Raw genomic sequence first — 23,502 nt, 5'->3', positions numbered from 1 at the left:
AGGCCAAAGCCGACCCTACTGGCCCAAAGGCATCACAGGAGGGATGGCCTGCCCAAAATATGAGGCGCATCGCCTCGTAAAAATCTCTGAGTTGGGCAGGAGTGGCTCCGGCTCCCAGAAAATCGGAGAGGAGCGGAGCCCACACAGGCAGAGGTTCTGAGGACGGAGGCCTAGAGCGTCAACACTCCTACTGCGTCGCATCTTCCGAGTGACGGTGTAAAGTCGAAGAACGTTTGTTCTTCTTCGACTTCTTCTTGTGACCTGAAGGTCTTGACGATTTGGAGTAGGACAAGGAGTGGTGATGGCTCTGTGTGCGGTTTCGAGACCCTCCTCTTGAACGAGAGCGACGCGTAACCGAGCGCCGGGCTGCCATGAGCTTTAGGGACAGCTCCCTCAAAGTCTTCGAGTTTATGGCCCGGCGGTCGGAGCACAACTTCAGGTCATGATCACGCTCCAGGCACCACAAAAACACGAGGTGCGGATCCAGTCACAGATATCACGCGGTGACAGGAGTCACACGGCTTGATTCCGGTCTTGCGGGAAGATATCTCTCTACACCGAGTATTGAAAAACTTAGACAAAAAGGTTGAAAAATTTGTCACAAATTTACTGAGGGTAGCTCTTCTCCCGTTCTCCAAACAGGCTGGTGCTGAAAGAAAGAAATTGATGTCTACACACCGCGGTGGTGCCTATATATGACTGCAACATCATCATGGTGGCCACGACACCAACGATAGACACGGAGTAGAGGTACTGCTTGAAGAAAAATGACCCGATCCATTCTGATGCCTGGGAGAAATTCTAAGGTAAGGAATCTGCAACTAGCAGTTTCTATCAGATAAGATGTATATAAATAAAGTGGCTAAATGTACAATTGACAATTTTTAAAAGTACTGTAAATGTCAAGGAATTTGGAATTGGAGGCTAAAAATTAAATTAGTATCCTCAGATTGATTCATGGGAGCAATGCAGGTGCATCAAACAGAATATAGTCCAGAAAATGTCTGGCTTCAACTGAACGTAGAAAAATTCCAACCTTCCTATTACTTTTATTTATTTATTTACATTTGTTTGCAAATTAAATAAAACATGTTTGCATTTGTGTATGTGTTTGATGAATGCTTGTTTCTGTATTTTTTATGTATTAATTTGCGTTTCAAATCATCAACAATGTTTAGGGCGGAGTCCCCTGCTTTCCCGTAATGACTTGGTAGGGGGGTCCCCGGATTACAATAATGATTCAGTGGGAATCCCTGGGTTCCAGTAATGATAAAGAGGGGTCCACAGAAGTCAAAAGGTTGGGAACCACTGTATTAGCTATTTCCATGTGAATCCCAAGCTCTTTAAAACAGAGAACCTGACTCATTGGTTAAAAAAATTCTGCACCAGACCACAAAAAACAAATTCCCCTACATATTATTCCAAACCGTGATCTTTAGAACAGTTCACTTTTTAGTTGTTTTTTTCCCCCAGTTTCACATGTCCACTAGTATTTCGTTTTTTTTTCATTTTCACATGTCCACTAGTATTTAGGACACACACAACTGCAAGTTTAGAAGACTTATCATGTTTCAGAACAAAGCATCTTTTGCATCAAATACAAGCTTGCATGCCACCCATCCTTCATCTCTTCCTGCAACCTCAGTGAGGTCCACCCTCTTGAAGTAAAGAGCAGACCAAAGCAAGCATTACTTCATTTTTCAGATTCTATCCAAAGCCACTGAAGTGTCCAATTATAAAACTGTCCAGTTGTGGCAAATTGACAAAGGGATAGCCCCAGTCTGAAGTGTATTGTTGTACCAGCGTGTACGTACACAGCGTGGGGTGGGGTGGGGGGGGGGGGGGGGTTGGGGGGTGACAAAACCGAGCAGAGCATGCACAAAAAATCTTGGCCTACAGCTCTTACAAGAGATTAAGTCCAAGTTATCGAGTTAGAACTGCAGTGACAACAATGAAGTGCCAGGTCGCTGTCTCTATATCACAGATCGCAGTGTCCAGACTGCGCTATCCCAAAACTTGATGATAGTCAGAAAGGAGTTCTCTTTTAGTGGGATTTACATTTTTGTACACATATGATGGCAAGAATAAATGTCACTCTTGATTCATGGCATCTAGTATAACATTCTGTATTGCAAGTAGCGTAACATCTCCAGTCCTTTTCCCCATTCGTTGCTCAAGACAGTTTTCATTCTGTCTCTGTGATTCACAAATATATGAGCAAAATTATTTAGAACACACAGCAAAAAACAAAGAAAATAAAGCAAAGTGAGCTGTACCTAAGCGCTGTTGGAGAGCAAAGTTACTAAAGATTTGGCAATGGTATGGGACAATGTTAACTTAATAAACAATATCAGAGGGTTTTCAGAACATGGGAGGTGTGGCACAGCCAGATGTTAAAATAAATTATGTCCAAGTCTGACAAAGAGAACTAGGAAGACTGTCAACGTCAGGAGAAGGGTTCTCAGGCAGTGAAGTGTTAAGCAATGCTACGTTGCATCTTACTCAGATTAAATTCTATGTATGGACTAGGTGTGACATACTGCGCCCACCTAATAGTTGTGTGCCAGAAGCCCACTGGCCAATGCTCCTCATCAGCCATCAGCAATACCAAACGAATTTAATAGTAATTCCAGACTGTCCAGCAGATCAAAAGAAGGAAATGTCCTATCCCCACACACTGTTCCTGGTTATCGGCCATACATCCCAAATACAAGAAAGCTGAAGAAGACTGTGACACCCACAAGGGAGACTGTGGCTGGGGCAGTGAAAAACTGACGGTAGTTGATTCGGAAGTACCAGATCACAGCCAGCATTGCCACAAAGATGGGGAGCATTAAGTTGCCCAAGTTGAGAGTGACCCCTGCCGGTTCCGTGACCACAGCGGCATTGTCAAGGCTCGAAACAGTGCTGGCAGGTGAGACGTGGCAGTGGATCACACAGTTGTCAGTGACGTTGAGGGACCGGAGGGTTCGTGTCTGGTCCTGAAGCAGCTGCCCCTGGTATATGAGCTTCAGCTGGTTCTCTTGGCCAGGAAATGATTTGCTTTTGAGAAAAAAAGAGAGAATATTATTTCCCTAGTTTGGACAGTGCAAAGCAGTGTGATCTATTCTTAGAAGATACATTCTTAGAAAAACATATCCTACAGAAACACGTACTGAATGTTATCAGTAATCTCTAGTTCTTCTCTAGTTCGAGCTCTCAGCTCACCTACTCACTTGGAGCAAATAGTTACCAGTGTCTCTTATCCCAGCACCCAGGCAAACAGTCGTACCAATGCTCTTGCCACCAAATTGCAAGAAAAGCAATCACTGTTTTCACCCAGCTGCACATACAGTACCAATACCCTCCTACAACGTACATACAGGGTATATACTACCTTCCATTCAGCATACATATAGGTCAGGCTACAAGTGGCCTTACGAATATACAAGCAAAGCACTGGTCACACTCCAGCTTCCCCACACTTACGAAGTCCAAGGAATTGGAACTGGAGTTCGAAGGGACACCCTGCTCTTGCAGGGTTACCCACAAACACAGGGACCTGCACCATGCCCTTAGGGCTGGAAGGGCCTCCCATAGGGGTGACTTATAGTGGCCTGGTGTAGTGACCATCAGTGAAAGGGTGCATGCACCTTTTCACAAAGGCTACAAATGGCAGGCCTGCAGACAGAGTTTGCACGGGCTCCCATGGGTGGCATGATACATGCTGCAGCCCATGGGGGACCCCTGGTGTACCAATTCCCTGGGTACACAAGTACCATATACTAGGGACCTACAGGGGAACACCAGTATGTCAATTTTGGGGTGTAAAGGGTACCAAGGTAACCAAATTTAAAGGAGAAAGCACAATCACTAGGGTCCTGGTTAGCAGGATCCCAGTGAAAAAGGTTTAAGCACACTGACAACAGGCAAAAGGTGAGGGTAACCATGCCAAAAGAGACTTTCCTACACCATACACTTACCCTCTACAGACTGGATCACTGTCACTGTCCCAGGCGGAGAGACAATTAACACAGCTCTCTATCTTCCTCCACCTTTCTTCCTCCATCCTCACTTGTTTAGTTACATAAAGGTTAGGCTACCACTGCCCCTACCTACCAGCATAACCCAGTAAGGGTAGCACTGTCCTAAACCACCTGAACATGGAAGTTAACCCCTACCTCTGCAAATCTACATATTAGCCTGCCTTTATTTCCATCTCCTTCCAGTGCACATGTATGGTAAACTGCATCTCCCGAAGGTGCACAGACATTTTAGATTGTTTAACCCTATGATTCACAAACTATTTGAATTGCCTCTCCGCCACTGTGGATTTACAGATTAAGATGCCTCTAGCCAATATGGCCATACAAGTTACACAATCCCTACTGGCGGTGAACAAACAGGTTAAGCTGATCCCCACTCATACCGGTTAGGGTATCACTACCAACTGTAAAAATAACAATTAAGTTGCCTCCCACCCACGGTGGTCTCACAAGTAATGTTTTTGCTTTCCACGAACTGCACCTACCATCCGTCAACATACTGTCACAGCTTCAACTGATATACCGAGAAGCTAAAGGAGGTTAAGATGTCCCTACTCATGCTGTACACAAAACTTCGATCAGTGCTACTGTTGTGGTAGATATAGGAACAGGCCTTTATCCACTTCTGATACAGATTCAAAAGAGCCCTATAACAGCTTTCCAGATGACAGCATTCAAGGATATGTGTTGTATAAATATATTTATTTTTTACAAAACTTCACATCTCTGTAGGAAAGACTGACAGAACATTCCATAAGGAATCCCATTTTTACTTCATTAATGACATTGCGCCTACCCCTTAGACCAATATATCCAACAAATTGTGGTTCATAAATTCATAAGGCTGATATTAATGCTGTCAAATTTGGCACAATCTAGTGTAGGGGGTAAGTAGTACAGGGTGGGGTTGAAAATAGGAACTCATTGATTTAACCTCGCAATTCTCATAAGCAACATTTGCTGTGTACACTAAAATAATGGCCGAACGAAATGTATCAGATATGGCAGGCATCTAAATGTTTGCCTTTATTTGGGGTCTTCTTGATTTGCAGTATTTTCGTTCCGCTGTTTTTGAGATACAAGCAAAAACCAAAGTGTTCATTCCACATGCACAACTTTGGTATATTACAGTTAAAGACTGAGAACACCGCTACTTTTTTTTAAACAAGCACTGACAAAGCCACCATGTCTGGCTTGTACTGTGGGATGAGAACCACCTTCAGTATGAGCAGGATGGGCAAGTAAAGCTACAGGAGCAGCAAACCTCTAGTATACAGCCCACTGCGGCCGACAAATCACTGTATCCAATTCATTAATTGGCCACATTACCTAAAAGTTAATGGCACAGAGTAACCAACCGCAAATTTCTACTAGCCAACTTTTTCGTCCAAGCCTCTTTTAATGTTCCATCGGCAAAAAATCGGTGCTCTTATCCACTTGTGTCCCCCAATTCCCATCTTGACCACCTTCCATGATTTAGATAAAATCATTTTCATTGCACTTTTGGAGGCCACTAAATCAGGCTATGTGCTAGATCCTTTATCACAGGAAATCATGAGAACAGTGAGTTCTATGCTGGCCTCTGATCTGGTTAATACGCTAAATTCCTGTGGGCATGGTTCCTCTGGGCTGGAAAAAATACTATGGTTGTCCCCTTGTGGAAAAGAAATTAGATGCTACAGACTGGGCGAATTATTGCTAATAGCTCTTCTGCCTACCAATCGCCAATTGTCGGCATTGCTGGAGGTCCACAATCTGCTGCACACTTTTCAGTCCGGTTTCTGCACGGGTTTTAGTACGGAAACCATGCTGTTAGACATTACTGAGTACCTTGGGCACACTGTGGTAAATGCTTTGAAGGTGGTCCCATTGTCCTAGGACTACCACAGGCTGAGTTATGAGCAACATGTTTTGTAAAAGTAATGCCCTGCAAAGCATTATGGGGTAAGATTCCATGCCAGCTAATTTTGTAGTATGTCAACTGTTATGCTCAGAACAGCCCCTAGAGAACACCACAATAAAAATAGCACCTGTAAGAAACATGGTCATGTAACCATATAGTTAGCATAACCACATGAAAACAGAAAGGCGGAAAGTAATGCAGTGTAACCATATATTTAGCATAGTGCATGAATGTTTTGAAGGTGGTCCCATTGTCCTAGGACCACCACATGCTGAGTTATGAGCAAATCTTTTTGTAAAAGTAATGCCCTGCAAAACATTTTGGGGTGAGTTTCCGTGCTGCAAATATCGTACTCTTGATATGTTGACTGTAATGCTTACAACAGCCCCTAGAGGGGCTTAGATGTTTTGTCCTAGGACTACCACAGGCTGAGTTATGAGCAAAATGTTTTGTAAAAGTAATGCCCTGCAAAGCATTATGGGGTAAGATTCCATGCCAGCTAATTTTGTAGTATGTCAACTGTTATGCTCAGAACAGCCCCTAGAGAACACCACAATAAAAATAGCACCTGTAAGAAACATGATCATGTAACCATATAGTTAGCATAACCACATGAAAACAGAAAGGCAGAAAGTAATGCAGTGTAACCATATATTTAGCTTAGTGCATGAATGTTTTGAAGGTGGTCCCATTGTCCTAGGACCACCACATGCTGAGTTATGAGCAAAACAATTTGCAAAAGTAATGCCCTGCAAAACATTATGGGGCGAGTTTCCATGCTGCAAATATCGTACTCTTGATATGTTGACTGTAATGCTTACAACAGCCCCTAGAGGACACCAAAATGAAAATAGCATTTGTAGGAAACATGGTCATGTAACCATATAGTTGCCCCTAGAGGGCATAACCACATGAAAAGAAAATAGCAGAAAGTAATGTGGTGTAACCATATATTTAGCCCCTAAAGGGCATAGTGCATTACACATTTTAAAGGCTAGCAGGCCTACTGCAATGATATAACAAACAAGGCCCTTAAAACACAAACTACTCCCAGCTGTAAAGCAAAAGTTCCAACAATGAGAGAGCTTAAAAAGACACAATGGTGGGAGGGTTATTATTTTGGGGTACCCACTAACCTAGTATGGGGACCCAGAAATGATGCAGACAGAAAGAGCACGTGGTCGTAACGTTTTGGTGGTGGTTCCATTGTTCTAGGACCACCCCAGGTTATGAGCAAACTTCTTTTCTAAAAGTAATGTCCTGCAAAGCATTATGGAGCGAGTTTCCAGAGTGCACTGAATATTGTAGTATCAACTCTCCCGCTGTGTCGGGAGCTGCTTTGAGGATTTCTGTGTTTTTTTTTTATTTTTTATGTAAAGCATTTATCAATTACAAGTGTTTTTGTAAAAGGTATAGAGCTTGAAGGGGAGAGCCAAAAGAAATTACTCTGATTAGTTAAAAGTGTGAACTATATGACCAATGCTTCAATACCGCCAATGGAGATTGCGCTGTGAGTGCCATGGCCGCCGTGGAGCACAAAGGGGAGAGACAAAAGAAAAAAAAATTGCTTGCCCATGCTAAAATATATCGACAATCGTGCAATAATCCATGTAACGGGGTCAGTCTGCAAGACGGTAAGAAAACCGCCCAAAGGTGGGACAAACATAAAGCATTTACCAATGACATCATAGGAGTTTTGAAAGACAAGCCCACGAACAAGTGAAAGTGATGGGTGTGGTTAAAAGCCCACAGAATACTTACAACAGTTCGAAAAAACACGCTTGCACGGTTGACCTAAAAATTTAACTTTGTTTAGTGTTTCCGAGGTCCTTTTTTGACAGTATTTTAAGGCTACGAATCCAATGCTTCTGGACAGTTAGGCCCGCATTTGGACTTTGGCGGTCAATTTCCCTGACCGCCAAAGCCCAACCTGCCAGACGACCGCAAGTGCTGGCGGTCAGCAGACCGCCATATTACGAGTGCTGGCTGCTTTCTGCCATCATTGAGGCGGAAAGCACCCAGCAATCGTGTGTGTCGGCAACAGGAATGAAGATTCCTGTCGCCAGGTGCATGACCGTCAGGGTTTTCGTCGCATGGTGACTGCCACGGAAAGCCTGGCTGTTTAAAGCTTCGTAATCCAGACAGCAGACTGTGACCTGCCGCTGGATTGGAGGTGATCACCGCTGGCCGCGGCGGTGCAACCACACCGGCAGGCCAGGTGGAGTTGTGGAGGCTTGGCATTTGCCATGCCTCACAACTCATAATGTGGCGGTCCTTACCACCAGCTCCGCGGTAGTAGGACCGCCATGGTGAGGTTGGCAGTCTCATGACTGCCAGCCTCGTAATGAGGGCCTTAGGTCGTAAGTGTCAACTGTTTGAAGAAGAAACAAAATGAAGTTGGGCCACAAACAAATGGTGATTCAGGGGGTATGACATAACTAGGTTAGTACTGCATAGTACCCTTTAAAGAAAGGCATATGCAGAAGGACTTTAGATGTAAATTGCTGTGCCCAGATCCCGATACCCACACATCAAGAAATGAAGGAAGAGAAAGAGAAATAAACAGAGGAGGGAGCAAGAAAGAAGGAGCAGGAAATATGGATGCAGAGAAAAGGAAGGAAACATGAAAAATGATCTACACTGCAATTCCGGTACATTTAGTTCTTGCTGTCACTGAATGATTAAATAAAACTTCTCCAGCATGCACTATCTTGTAATAATAAACAGGGTGAGCAGAGTCACCTTATACAGTGGTAAATCGCAAACCTTCCCTGCTCTGTCCCCACATGTTTTTCTGCCATCTCTGGGTGGATCCAGGCATATGTTTAAGAAAATTCCTGAATAGATCTTGTGATGGTCGGAGAGCAAGAATTTAGATTACCAAAATCTAAATATTCCTTATTCTTTTGTTCTAGTCTCTCTCAGCTTACCATCAGGTCTGCCCTGGATTCTGTAGCTGTAGTTATTCTTGGTGGGGGGCAGTAAATGCCAGACCAGATACAATGCAAACAGGCTGTACAGCGGTAAAGGGTATTTACCTATAGCTATAGTATTAACCTTGAATAAGTCCCACCACTTGAGAGAGCCAGAGAACCTTTACTATATATAACTTTTTTTTTTTCACAAAGTCATCTTTAAATGTAAGTGAAATTTAGAAGTCTGTCTGTTGGCAATATCAGACTAATTTCATTTGACTTTTCACTAAAAACAAATTTGAATTCCAAATGCAACTAAAACAAAACTGGTTGCCTTCTTGTTAAAGAAAAGAGTGAAGAATATTAGGGGTGTGGAGCTAGATTACCTACCGCTATGTAAAGCTGCAAATAAAAACATTACTTCTTTAAGAGAAACATCACCCATACCCCAGAAAACCCAGGACTGAAGTTAGTCCCAATGTAATTACAAGCAAGTAACTTTTTTCCACCGGAGGGGGGCGTGGCCAAGCAAGATGGCAGGTTAGCAGTGCCCGAAGACTGCTCCTCCCACTGACATACAAATCCTGCCTAACCCTGTGGGGTAAACACGCACGGATACCCCCAACCTGCAGGGACACTGTTTCTCTAACCCTTCTCAGGCCTTAAAAAATTTACTCGACCACTCACTATGTCATTTTTTATCAGGTGGAGCTATTTTTAGGTCCTCTCCCTTTCTGGTGAGTTGGCAATGAACAGGTGTTCTGTTCAGTCAGAAAGTAAAGGAGCAATTAAGACCTTTTAATCTTGTTAAGTTGTCACATTTGCTCTGTGTTGACAGAGAGGTGTCAAAAGTCAGTTTGTCTTGCAATTAATTTCCTTTCTCAATGCAGAGTTCCAGGATTTTGTAAGGTGAACTCCTTCGACCTGCTGTAAAGAGAGTTATTTAAATGTTGTTTATTCGGAACAACCTGACATAATACAGCCTTTAATTTCACAGCAAGTCAACTGCAAACATTTCAAAATATATTTCAGTAGTTGTGAAAGACCATTTTTTGTACTTATGTGTGATGAAAAAAATAATTTAAAAGGACGAAAATAAATCAGAACTCTTTACTTAGTGACGTGGAAAGATAAATATGGTTTCTGAAACACAATTTTCACAGATTATTGTTAATACGCTATATAGTTTTATCAGTAAAGCTGCAAGTTAGTGAGAAGGTTTTTTGACACTTCTTGGAAATTTACTGTCTGTAAATGATAGTATGCTACCACAACATGCTTTAGTAATATAATTTTCAAAAGTGAGTGTTTAAACATACTGAGAAACACTCCGGCCTTGACGGCAATGCTATTAGTAAACTAAGAGGCATGTAATGGCTAATTTGTCCCCTATATGTGGTCTAGATTCTTATTACACTTGGAGCAAACATATTGTCTATTTCATCGAAGAAAATAGTTTTTTGTGCAGCAAAAATGCTGATCTCACAAATATGAAGGAGCACTTGTATGTCAGAATGAATACAAAGGCAACTCTGTAAATGAAATGCCTAGGATCACACAATTTGAGACCCATTTATGGGTCAAGTACATTACAGTTCGGTTGAGTAGATTATTCAAGTCACGCAACCTGCACAGTTAGTAAAATTTTTATAATTGCCTCTGGGCTGCCCGGAGTGCTTTTAGCATTGCTCTGAGCCCTGCATGCAGGGATTGTGGGGAGCGGGCTGGGCCGCGCTGCAGCCTCACCGCTTGTGAAAACATCTATTAGTGGGGCGCATGCCGGGTCCCTAGGCTTCGCTGCAGGAGCCAGAGGAGACGATAGGTGGAATTGGGCTTTGGGCAGCGTGGCCTCCTACATGCAAGATGGTCTTGTGCGCCACGGCAGCCCTACCCTGGCTCGCTGCAGACAGCCTTGTGTGGGTGTGATCCTTTGCGTGGGGAGGCCACCGGGCTTGCAGCGGCTGGTGTTGGAGGCGCTCCACGGTGCTGAACTCACCCTCACCATAAAAGCAAGGCGATCGGGGGCAGTGCTTGGGGGAGGGGTGGGGGGGGGTGGAAAGGGCCTAGGCCTATACGAACCCATCTGGAGTGTGGCCTACCGGACTGGGTGCTGGGCTCCAGGTCCCATCTGAGCCCCCCTCTCCCTGGCCTTTATTGGTGCTACAGTATACAGTCACCTGGACAGCTATTCCACACAGATACCTCTACAGCCTCCTGCTTAGATCACAGGACTAGTGCTCCTCACTGTAATACAGTGCGCTGCCCTGCCTTTGGATGAGCCACAGTAGAAGGAGAAATCACACAAAGGGGGACAATCCAATAAAATTGTACAGTACACGGAGCCTGGCAAGCCCCCCTCCCCCCTCCACTGCGGACAGGCAGGGAGCTCTGACGGGACAAGACGAGGGAGGTCAGCAGAAAGACACAGATGAAATCCTGGCAGCAATTCAAGGGTCGCACTTGGCACTGGAGGAGAAAACTGACTCCATGGCCATGGATATTAACCATTTGTGGCAGGACTTACGCAGGGTGACTAATAGAGTCACATTTACGGAGGGGAATGTCTCTCAGCTGTAACGGACGTGTAGGATCTGCAGGCCACTGTCATAGAAATAAAGTCCAATGCCACACAGATGGAGTGTCCCCATGAGGACGCTGAAGGGTACTCAAGATGCAATAACTTACGTTTTCTTGCTTTCATGAGAGGGCGGAGGGCCCGGCGGCAGATCTCTTCTTGGAAGACTAGATTACCTTAGTGCTTGAACATAAACGCTTATCGAAATTTTTCTCCATTGAGCGGGCCCATAGAGCCCTGGCGCCTATGCCTCAGCCTGGGGCTCCCCCGCATGCGCTCACTGCACGCTTCTTCAACTACAGAGACAGGGATGCCATTGTGCAACATGTGAGGGCACACGTTCCCCTCCCCTGGTTATAAGGATAAGCTTATACAGATCTTTCCGGACTACACTAGAGGTTGAGGATCTTCAGAAACCTTCATGGAGGTTAAACGAACACAACAAAAACATGGTGTACAATACAGCCTGCTATTCCCAGCCAAGCTCCTGACACAATATCAAGGCAAAGTCTATTGTCACGAATCACCCCCAATAGGCTGTTTCGTGGATGTATTCAGTGGGCCTCCCCAGTGACAACGGATCAATGATCTGGCGGAGGGGCCCGCGGAGGTCCAATCACAGAAGAAACACAGTAGACAGTGGGCAGGGCAACAGCTCTTATAGGCAGTATCCTTGTTTGTCTGGATGGCACACTACAAGCTGAAACTGGCCTCTCTGTCCCCCCAAAACTCCTACTCTTCCCTCTGCCTCATGAAGGACACCCAAATCAGCAACTTTGGAATTGAGTGAGCACATTGTTTCAATCATCGGGGTAACGCCTGGTTTCTCCCCAGCTTCCTACTCATACACGGCCTCTTTTTTCTCCCCCTTTCACCTTTGCAGTGCTCCAGGACATATTAATGACGGGGCAAGACCCTAAGGGGGGAGAAGGGGGGGGGGGGGACTACCACAGATTTACATACCTGCTTGTTAGTTGGACAACCTTAATATCCATTATATTTGACCAGATTTGCTACTTGCTAGGCCCCAACTCCATGCTGCAGAGATCGGGGTTCTGGGGCTGCTCTTGTGAACGGCCTCTGGTACGCTGGTGCTAACTCTACATCTAGCGCCTGAACTGGAATAACATTGACTATAAAACTTCTACAGTGTTACTATTCCTTGAGCAGGTTGGGAGGGCGCTAGGGCAGGGGCTCTTGCTCCCTCTTGGTAGCAGGTTACTCCAGGAGGGTTAGCTGATGCTGCTTGTAGGTGGGACTGCGGGGAAGGTTGTAAACTGGATCACTGTTATGTTTCGTCATTATTGCATGTCGGTTGATGTTCAAGGGGGTAATTGGGTAAGAATGGCCTCCGTAATTATGTCCCTTTATTTAATTATCTGTGACGGACATATGTTAGCTCTCATTCACTGGGACCTGAGTGACACACTGCCAGCATTACCGGTACACAATACAAGTTTCGGACCAGGAATGTCCAGGGCATTTATAATCCATTAAAGAGGAATAGGGTGTATGCCTACTTGCGCCGCTATAAAGTGGTGATAGCCTTTTTATACAAGACACACAACCGGAGGGGTGGGAGTCGTACTGGACATCTTTGAAAGAGATGGCGGGGCTCTGTATGCATTACATTAAACTCTGGATATGCGTGTGGTGCTCTCATGTGGGTGGCCCCTGGGGTCCTGTTCAAACATTCTCTCACTGTCTTTGATAACAAGGGGTGCTTTGTAATACTTGAGGGTACCCTAGATGCCCACAAACTCTGCTTAATTAATGCATATAGGTCCTAACACCGATGATGGGGAAGTTCTCAGCTGGATTTTGGCGGACATTCAGCACACTGTCACTCATGTGGGCGACTTTAACTGTGTCCTTGATGGGCAATTGGATAGGTCTTCCTCGCGCAATGACACCAAGCCCCATATGACAGCTGTGTTACGGCATTCCCTTGTCTCTTTATCACTCGTAGATATATGGCGCTCATGGCACCCACATACACTTGCTTACTCCTGCCATACTCCGGTGGCAGAAACTGATAGCTGCTTGGACTACTTTTTTATCCATACCACAGCGGCACAACGGGTGCTAGACATACAGTATCTAGCAAGATACATCTCAGACCACTCGCCCGCACAACTCCTACTCTCCAGCCCGACAACGTCCCAAAATACCACTATGGCGACTGAATACGGAGGCACTGACTGACCAGGCGTTTAGGCATACAATCTCCAAAGCCTTGACCCAATACTTCGACGGCAATTGGGGCACTGCATTTAGTAAAGCTGCAGAATGGGATGAGATGAAGGTGGTGGTCTGAGGGGTGTGTCTGTCTACCAAAACTGGCATCCATGAAGCCTTAGTACAGAATCTCATGAAAGGAGAAAAACAGCTGGCAGAGACTGAACAGGCCTTAGCAGCTGATCCCAGTCAGATGATAGCCAGGGACAGAGAAAGGCAAATACTAAACAAAGTATGGGACCAACCTGAAAAATATACCAAGACAGTAAATCGGACTGGGACATGGCCAGTTTCATCATTACTCCAAAATTGCTGCAACGGCCAGATAGTTGTTGCTATCATTCCCCGATGCGCCTGATCCCTCCCTTACGGTGGTGACCATGTTGAACGTGGCAGGTGGGCGCCACCTCATAACCCATTTATACAGGCCCCTTCAAGCCAACAGATTGACAACTGCACTGTCGGTGGAGAAGTGGCGAAACATATCTGATAATCCCATTACACAGATGCAATGGGGTACGATTCATAAGAGGGTTCATAGAATATTCACACGGGCATGCTTCAAACAAGTCCAATACAACATAGTGCACATGACTTATCTTTCTCCCAAAATGCCTTCATGCCATTTCCCTGAGAGAGACCTCCACTGTCTTGCTGTGGGGTAACTGCAGCGGACTTCATTCACATCCTATGGTACTGCCCGCAGATGACCCCATTCTTGGACGAGACGTTGGCCTGTATTTAGCATGTCATGGGGTGGAAAATACCATGCAACCCATTAGGTGCTTACTGGGTCTACTCCCTGAGAACCCAAAAAGACTCTTAGTAGATGATATACGATCTTGGGGTTCATAGTGGCCAAACATCGCATTGCGATTCAGTGGCTTAGCCCTCGACAATAAAGGACTGGAAGAAAGACCTAATTGAATGGGCTGCCGCAGAGGAGGCGCGTACGAGACGGACTTGAACGGATAGTAAGGGGGCAGATGCTCTGCTGGCCTGGGTGGCAATGACACAGGTCTTGATTGAGTATACTGAGGGAAGCTTGGTGGAAGGGAATTGTCAAGACAAAAATGAAACTGGCCCCTAACATGCTTAACTGTAGGCATTGCACCTTATGCATTGCTACCCTCTTCACCCAAAGTTGGAGGGAGGTGGTTCTTGATGACCCTGTTTAATTGTTGATTGGCCACCATTATTGGGATGTCTCTTGTTGAAATGTACATTACGGGTTCTGGGACTACATGGGAGCCCATGGAGCGATACCTGCAAATACTTTTGTTTGCTTATTTCACAGTTCTGGATATACACTATCACATTCTACCAATGTATTGTACTTGATAACTGTGATTAAAAAATAATAATAATTGTTTTTTTTTTTAAAGTCTTCTCTTCCATCGTGGGATATTCACTGTAAGTCAAACGTGATAAAGACTAGCAACATCACGCCTGGTAACAGTGGCACTGTGAACAGTAAAAGACAGAAAGCAAAGAAAGGAACCTGAATATACTAGCCAAAGAGAGCTAGATAGTTAATTTGGGTATATGCCGAGAAGTCTGAAGCTAGAAAATGTCTAGAAATGGTTGCTAGATTTCCAGGTGGCTGGTGTGTGTATGACTGAAATCTGAACATTCGTAGCTACAGGGTCAGTTTTTCTTTTTATGCAGCAATTGCAGGAGGTGGTTTGGTGGTATCTTGGTAACACACAGAATCATAAATGAAACAAGAAAAGTGGGTGACAGACCTAGAAGCTAGTGCAAGGCAGTGCAACACAGGGCCAAGGCTGTGACAGAAGAAAGCCTGGGTGGGCAGCACAAAAAGCAGGCACTGAGAGGATATGTGACAAGCAAAAGCTGAGGGTGACTAAAGAAGCAAGCACGGAGGGAGGTACATCAATAGGAAGAATTAACTTGATAAGCAAACTCAGAGAGGCAGCCACACAATTAGGCTCTGAGGACCAGCCCTGCCAGTAGGTACAGATAGTGAGAGATGCATGCCCAAGTGGGAAGCATGAGGAGCAGGCCCTGGTGGGCAGCATGAGAAGCAGTCATGGAGAAGCCCTGTAAGGAGATGAAGTGGAACAGCTCAAGAACCAACAGCTATGGGGGCATAGAGGAGAAGGGTGAAAAGAAGCAGGCTCTGAGGGTGGACAACAGCTCTCTCTGCTGAGTCTGTTCCTTCTTAACAGAAAGAATACAAGCTGTAAGACTATAGCCTTGTTTCACGGAAGCACACAAACTCATCTGCAAGTGCCTTAAGGATCATCTCTTAGCCCACCCTCTTCAACACCTACATGATCCCTCTGATCATAAGGGCACAAAACATCAACATCTTCTCCTGCGCCAATAACACACAACTCAAACCCTAACTCTCGGACAAGACCTCCACCACAAAAAACAAGTTCAACGTCTGCATGCCTAAAGTAGCTACCCGGATGAAAGCCAACTATCTCAACACCAACATGACAGAAGTGGTAAGTTTCTGCAAGAACATCTCACCTCCAAGTGGTGGCTGGCTGAACTCTGAACTACACCCAAGCCCAGCACCCACTTTGGGAACCTCAGAATCATCAATGACAGCAAAAGGGACATTACTGCACAAGTCAACATCGTCATTGCAACCAGTTTACACATCCTGAAGATGCTGAGCAAGATCTTTCCATGCCTCCCACGCAACTCTAGAAAAACTATCATTCATGGCCTTGTTACCAGCAAGTTGGCCTACCCGAACACCCTCTACGCCGGGATCATCAAGTAACTCACCAGAAGACTACAAACCGTCCAGGACTCGTCAGACAGACTTTTTAGCACTCTCCCAAACAGACCACATCACACCTCAGGGAGTTCCACTGGCTACTGATACACCAACGTGCTTATTTCAAACTCCTCCTACACTTTCAAGGTACAACACAGCTTAGTCCCCACCTACCTGAACAGTCACATTTCCTTCCATCAACCACCTAGACACCTCTGCTCCGCAGGACTCCTACTCGCATACATCCCAAACATACACTTAACCAGATCAGAAGGATAGGCTTTTTCTTACACTGCTCCTGAAGCGTGGAACGACCTCCCACTCCACATCAGAGACTCATGCTCTCTACTTGAATCCTGCAACAAGCTGAAGACCTGGCTTTTCAATTAACCAACTTACCATTGCAGGGCTATGCACACACACACACCTGCTCAGCACCAGGATAACCCACAGATGATAGCGCACTTCACAAATACACATAACAGGCCTGGGGCAGCACAAGAAGCAGGCACAGGGAAGACCATGAGAAACAGAAACATGGGGCAACAGGAGAAGCAGGTATGGGATGCAGACTGAGAAGAAGGTAAGGGAGTCAGTTCGAAAAGAAGGTACAGTAGGCACGAGAAGCAGGTATGGGAAGAATCCGGATAAGCAGGAACGTGAAGCAGGTATGGAGAGCAGCCCAAGAAGCACAAAGGGGGCACAGCCTGGTAAGCAGTGCCGAAAGCAGCCTGGTAAGCACTGCCGAAAGCAGTCTGGTAAGCAGTGTGGGTAGGCAGCACAAAAAGGAGAAAATGTGGGCAGCACCAGAAGCAGACACAGAGGCAGTATGCGAAGCAGATATTGAAGAGCAGGGCAAGGAGAGAACAAAGTAAGTTTGCTATAAGCATACACTAAGGAGCAATGTGAGGAGAAGGCACTGAAGAGCATTGAGGAGCAGGCACTAGGAGATACAGTCAGGAAATTGCACTGGTAGGTAGGATGAGGAACTGGCATCAGTGAACAGTTTGAGCAGCAAGCATTGGTTAGGAGTGTCGAGGAGGACAAGGCATTAGGAAAAAGGCAGAAATGAGCTGGCATTGTGGGGTATGGGGAAGAAAAAGGAGACACTGGTGACTGAAAAGATGAGGAAAAATTAGTGAGAAATGTAGAATCTCACATGGGTGGGCAGTGTGAGCAGGAGCAGGTGGGTGGAGTGAGAAGCAGACATAGGTGGGCATTGTAACAGACAGACTATGGTAGACAGAATAAGGAGTGGTAACTGGCAGGTAATATGAAGAGTTGGTACTGGTGGAAGTCGGAGTAGCTGGCAGTAATGGGTAGTGTGAGAAGCTAAAACTGGTGGACACAGCAAAAGGCTGGCAATGGCTGACAACACTAGAGCTAATACCGACTGACAGTGTGAGCAGCTGGCACTTAAGAGGATTGGGAGAAGCTGACAATGGTGGTCAGTCCGCAAAGCAGGTACTAAGACAAAGCAATGAGGAAGTAGTAATAGTGTGATGAGTAATACTAAGAGTGCAGTGCAAGGAGCAACCATAAGGAAGCAGTGCAAGGAGCAAACACTAAGGGGCATCAGATGGAGCAAGCCTTAAGGGGGCAGCAAGACTATCCGAGTGTCAGAGCACCTAAACAAACAAGTGCTGCAGTCAGTGCAATTAAACAAGCACAAATTAAGATACAAGGGAGCAGGCACAGGCAGCAGCACGTGAAAGAGGCCAAAGAGCGAGAAACAGAGGGCAACATGAGAAGCACACACTGAGGTGCAATTCAAGAAAAAAAGCACATACTGAAGGGCAGAGTGACAAGAAGGCACAGAGGGGCAGGCATAGAAGCAGGCTCGGAGGGGCAGACTCAGACAGGAAGCCACATAGGCAGGCTCAGAGAGGCAGACACATAAGAAGGCTCAGAGAGGCAGCCACAGAAGGAGGTGTACACTGGAGAACAGCGTGATGAGCCAGCTCTGGGCAGCAGCATGAGGATCCACCACTGGGAGAGGAGGGGAATGAGCAGGTGGGGTAGATGAATGGCAGTTACTGGTTTTCAAAGACAAGCGTGAATTAGTGGGCAATGTGATAAACAGTACTTTCAGGTATGGGAGCATCTGGCTTTGGTGGGCAATGTGTGCAGCTGGCAGTGGGAGGAGTAGGGTGAAGAGCATTCAATTGGAGAGACAGTGGGCTGAATTAGCACTGCATGGCTGTGTGTTTGGAAGAAGTGCTGTGGGGGACAGAGTGCAGATTAAATATTGGGTGGCTATGTGAGAAGCTAGCACTGGGTTGGAGTGTGATACACTCCCTGTGGTGGACAGAGTGAGAACCAGCAGTAGATGGTCAGTGTACGAATCTGGCATGCCACTGCTAGACGGTGGTGAGCTGCGGTCAAGGACTGGACCCTGAGAAGGCGTGTTCAGTCCCTTTTTTGACTGTCCAAAAATGATGATGACTCTTGGTAGCCACAGTGCCCACCTCCACAGAATAGTATATGTGAAATGTCACTTGACACTTTAAGAAAGTCCGATTGAGGAAGCAAACCGCATAAAAGGAAAAAGCTCCTTGGTAATCTTACAGCTCCTCAATGAAGATGAAGATTAGAGTTAAAGAAATAAGAAAGGTACCACATTTCTCCTGACAAGAGAAAGAAGACAAATAAGAAATACAGGAAAATGATTCCAGAAGATGATCACATTTCTGAATACAAAAAATCTGAGACAAAAATAGCAGTAACGGTGAAGAACACGATGGAACATAACTGAACTACTCTGGTACGATGCATCTTTCCCTCATGACATGTCCAATAACTATGACTAACCAGGACTGACAGCAAAGACTGAACTCTATCTTAGAATGGAAATCTCGCATAATGTTCTATAGTAAAAATCTACCATCTTGGGAAGGATTGGTTATAAGTCTTGTTGACGAACCTTTTCAGAAAGTCAGGTGGCTCATTTGATGATCTAAAAAGTTGAGGTTAGACAGGCCCCCATTCCACATTGGATTCAAGACCCAGACAGCTGACTTTCATTTCTGGCACTCCATGCGATTTGTAGAACAATATACAGTATGCTAGGACTGTTAGGCAGCGCAAAGATCTTGCACAGGTCAACAATTTGAGGAGCTAGCACTGAATGAGTGTGAATAGGTGGCTCTTGTGAGCACACTAGAAGCTGGCAATGGTGGGTTACGTGAAAAGCAGGTTTGTAATGAGCAGGTGCTGGTGTGCAGGCACTAGTAGACCACACGAGGATATCTCACTAGCACAAAGGAAATTGAGCTATAGCACCCACAGGAGGTGAAAAGGGATTTTGCACAGGGAAACATGGAAGGAGAAAATGGAGAAAAAAAACACTAGCATCATGGAGAAGTGGAGGAAGATCGAAAACAACATTACCCATCTACTTTTTTATGTAGGTTTAATTGTTCTACATTCACAAAAGTGGTTTGTTTGTACACCTCATAAGAGAATAGTAAGCATTTGCAGCAAGTCACTGTGTTGAAAGAAGATTTATGCTACAAAAATGTCAGTGAAAAGCTTATGATTTCTTACATGGGCATGCAAGCACTGTATACTGGTCCTTAAAGGAATGAAATCAGCCACTACGTTCAACGTAACTGTGCAGAAGTGACAGTAGGAGGCTAACAGCCTCGGGATCAAAGTGTTGCCTGGTAGGGGAAGAATAAAGGGAGGAGGTGTTGAGGAAGATTAAGAGAAGCCTGAATGGAGGAGAGGATGAATCTCTGAATCTCATGGAGGATCCTCACAGTCACTTGCATCATGAATTGGAAAAACAAAGACTAAAGCAACTCTACTCAGCCGTGTAAGGCTTTTGATTCTACATTCACACACATTGCTTGTTAACTCTCAGATATTCAGGTAAAATAATCACCATTAAAAGCAATCAAAGATCGATAACCATACAAACTCTCCCTCAAAGCGCTTTTCTTCAGCCTTTCCACACACTAGTGCCAATTACACCTCGGCATTCTGAATAGTCAATGACACAGGGAAAGTATTAGCATGACAGAAATGACCAGCTACCAATACAAGAAAATCAGTCTCTCCACTGGTAAAATGCCAGCCCCTGTTTGCATAAACTGTATTATTAACCTGTACATACACCTGGGCCACTGGCTTGTATTAGAGGAGGCAGCAAGATGCAGTGCCCTTGTTTTACATTGGTGATGTACGCCCTCCTTCACTAAGGGATCCTCGTTGAACTTCCACAGCGCCTGGTACCTCTAGGACCTTTCACGTAATTGTTACTTTGATCATCACAGATCATTCTGTCCCTCCTGACAGTCATGCTCATTTATACTTTTTTGTTTAGCCCCTAGTAATAATCCAGTGTCATTAGTTTGATGCAACAGTTTCACCTTCTTCTCTTGCTGACCCTCCCAGAAGCAAGACTGACTTATTTCTGTAGCCAGTGTGTTGGTTAATACTTAGGAATCACACAAAATAAAAAGGTGTGTAATTGAATGGTCATTGATTACAGGAAAAAGCCATGTTACATAAAACACCTAGGCAGACAGGATATCCAAAACAGTGAACCGGATCCAGCAGGAGAAGAATTCCTGAAGAAGAATTCCAGGAGAAGGGTCAGGGTTCTGGGAGATGACGCAGGGATTCCAGGAGGTGGACTGGGATTCGTGGAAACAAAGCAGGATTCCAGGAGATGGAACCGGAAAAGTCAGGCACTAAGGAGAAAAATCCATAAGGGCAAACTCACCACCACAGTAAGTACAATGATTGTGACACATGATTTTATAGCATGAAACAGGAAGTTTAGTGAATGAGGGAGCAGGAAGTGACAAAGGAATCAGTGCTGGCACGACTGATTAGGATCTTACAATATTACAGACTCAGAAATGGCCATGATGGTTTGGGAAGAACCAAATGTCACTTACGGTACCGTCATAGAAAGTTTTATTAGGAGCCATCTTGAAAAAGAAGGATTTTACTAGACATAGATGGAAAAGGAAGTTCAGAGAAACTGGTCTAGAGGTTAGAGAACAGCTAATGTGATGTTTATCACATGACAAGTGAAAAATGTACAGAGTCCGTGTCAATAATGGCTTCCACAGAGAGTGCCTGGCGTGTGCTGGGACAAACATACTTGACTGCTTCCAAAACTGGGGCAAGGGCAGGGAGACTGCTGCAATCCCCGGACCATGACGAGAATACAATCAATGTTGAGTGTGCATCATAACACCCACACACTGTTGAACCATTATGAGCGGACCAATGAGCAGTGAACACCGTTAAAGAGCTTCAAACTAAGAGACAGTAGGAAGAAGATATCTTCTTTAAACAGTTTTTGCACCGCTTCAATTATTTAAGTTTGTCACAGCACGATCATGAACACCTGAGCACTGCATTGTTTATGATTATCTGTAAAAAATATTATACGGGCTTGTCTCATACCACAGTCGTAGTGTAGATTTCCTCTTGTACTAGGCAATTTAGTTAGAAAAATAATGATGCTTTAAACCTTTATGTACATACAATACCAGATGTTATGTTAACCTGAAGTTATTCCAGATGAAGCATTGCTTTTTTAGATCTGCATACCCTCAATACGCTTGACAGCACAGCAATGAAGGTGTTTTTGAAGCAGGAAGGAGGAAAGGCAAGACAATCTGATGCAGTCTGCCACTTCCTTTTTTAATAACCACTTTACTGGCCGTGTCAATGGAATACTATGCCAATAGACATGTAGTGCTTCATCTAAATTAACATTACAGGTTCTTGAGCTAAGCATAAGAAAACAATTTATTGTGGCTCAAAAAGGAACAGAACATATATCCAAGAATGTAGTCTTACCTCTTGAGAGAAGCTACAGTGTCGTCAGGCCTCACTAAAGCAATCTCTTCTGTATCATTCAAGAATTTGAGGCGTACTTTAATAAGACCAGATTCCAAGGCCACAGAGTTGGTTTCTAGAGGAACATCAATATTTTCCTGGATGTCTTGATGAATCTGGTCTTCAGCGACAGGCTCAGAGGAAGATCTTTTGGGCAATGCTTGGATATTTAGAAAACTATCAAGACAGGAATCTGAGCTACTATCAGTGTCTCTGTGTTCCTCAGGGTGTCCCCTGCTCAGAGAGTCCACAGCTGAGGCACCATCCCCTTCATCCTCAGCTTTCTCTTCAGGCAAGTCCATTGACCGTGGGGGTTCAGTGGGTTCCTGGACAACAGCATTTCCCACCTGGCTCAGGCCCATCATGGAGTCTCCACGCCCAACAGCAATGATAGTTCCCAAAAACTGGTCACTTCCATCTGCCACGTAGGTGGAAAGCCATGCCAAGACTATAGCCAGAAGGAGTACCAGCAGACCAGAAACCACCGTCACCTCGTCTCCCAAGCCTTCGATGAAGGTGGAGTCTGTAGCTTCCATGGCTCTTCTCAGTATCGACGATAAACTGAAAAACAGGAATCAAAAGAAACTGCATCATGCCATTATTTAACAGATGATAAAACACAGGAAAATGAGTACCATAACATGTTGTAAGAATACTGACAAAGATAAGCTACAGAGTATTAGGGCTGTTCATTCATGCAGATTCCTTCGTATGTGCTGAAATTAATTTTAATTTGAACTTAGAAAGTAGTAATTTATAAAGAAAACCCCCAAAACAATTGATTATGGGTATAAATATTAAATATTACGGTTTTCGGTGATTTTGAGCACTTTTAACTACAATGAACGAGTTATTGTAGTCTAGTCCAAAAGATTTTTGAGGAACCTTCGAAAAAGGCGAGGGTAGGGTTCAAATATAAAGTAGCATGAATGGCAGGAGAAAGATTAAATTTCAAATATGTGAAATGAAATACACTGCAGTGTAATAGGTGAAGGAAGTCTGACCAGCACAGGGTGTAAAGGGAATAGTACTGTAGAATAAATAGGTCACATTAAAAAATATGCTGACCGTGCAGTGTTTTGTTGGAGACATACCTTGCAGAAGCCTGACATTTTTTCAGCCATGACAATTCTACAACAAAGAACATACTACTGCCCTATCATCAGCACAATAAGTTTAACTGGCATTTTTTCTTCACTCAATCGATCCATTAGTTGCAGCCTTTTTGG

The 23,502-nt window shown here is 44.7% G+C and overlaps 1 protein-coding gene across 1 annotated transcript in view; it reads right to left on the bottom strand.

Annotated features, from left to right (window-relative positions):
• Positions 1–1,029: 1,029 nt before the first annotated feature.
• Positions 1,030–23,502, bottom strand: part of TMUB2 (transmembrane and ubiquitin like domain containing 2) — a 79,452-nt gene continuing 56,979 nt past the window's right edge. Inside the window, exons 3-4 of the mRNA XM_069237865.1 lie at positions 22,235–22,834; positions 1,030–3,042 (exon numbers count right to left, since the gene is read on the bottom strand). Coding sequence (XP_069093966.1) covers positions 2,688–3,042; positions 22,235–22,809 — 930 coding nt within the window. The 5' untranslated portion in view covers positions 22,810–22,834 and the 3' untranslated portion in view covers positions 1,030–2,687. The remainder of the gene's footprint in view (positions 3,043–22,234; positions 22,835–23,502) is intronic.

The sequence above is a fragment of the Pleurodeles waltl genome, chromosome 6 (assembly GCF_031143425.1).
Source record: "Pleurodeles waltl isolate 20211129_DDA chromosome 6, aPleWal1.hap1.20221129, whole genome shotgun sequence".
Taxonomy (NCBI): Eukaryota; Metazoa; Chordata; class Amphibia; order Caudata; family Salamandridae; genus Pleurodeles; species Pleurodeles waltl.
The sequence above is the reverse complement of the archived record's forward strand: the minus strand, read 5'-3'. Positions and strand labels throughout refer to the sequence as shown.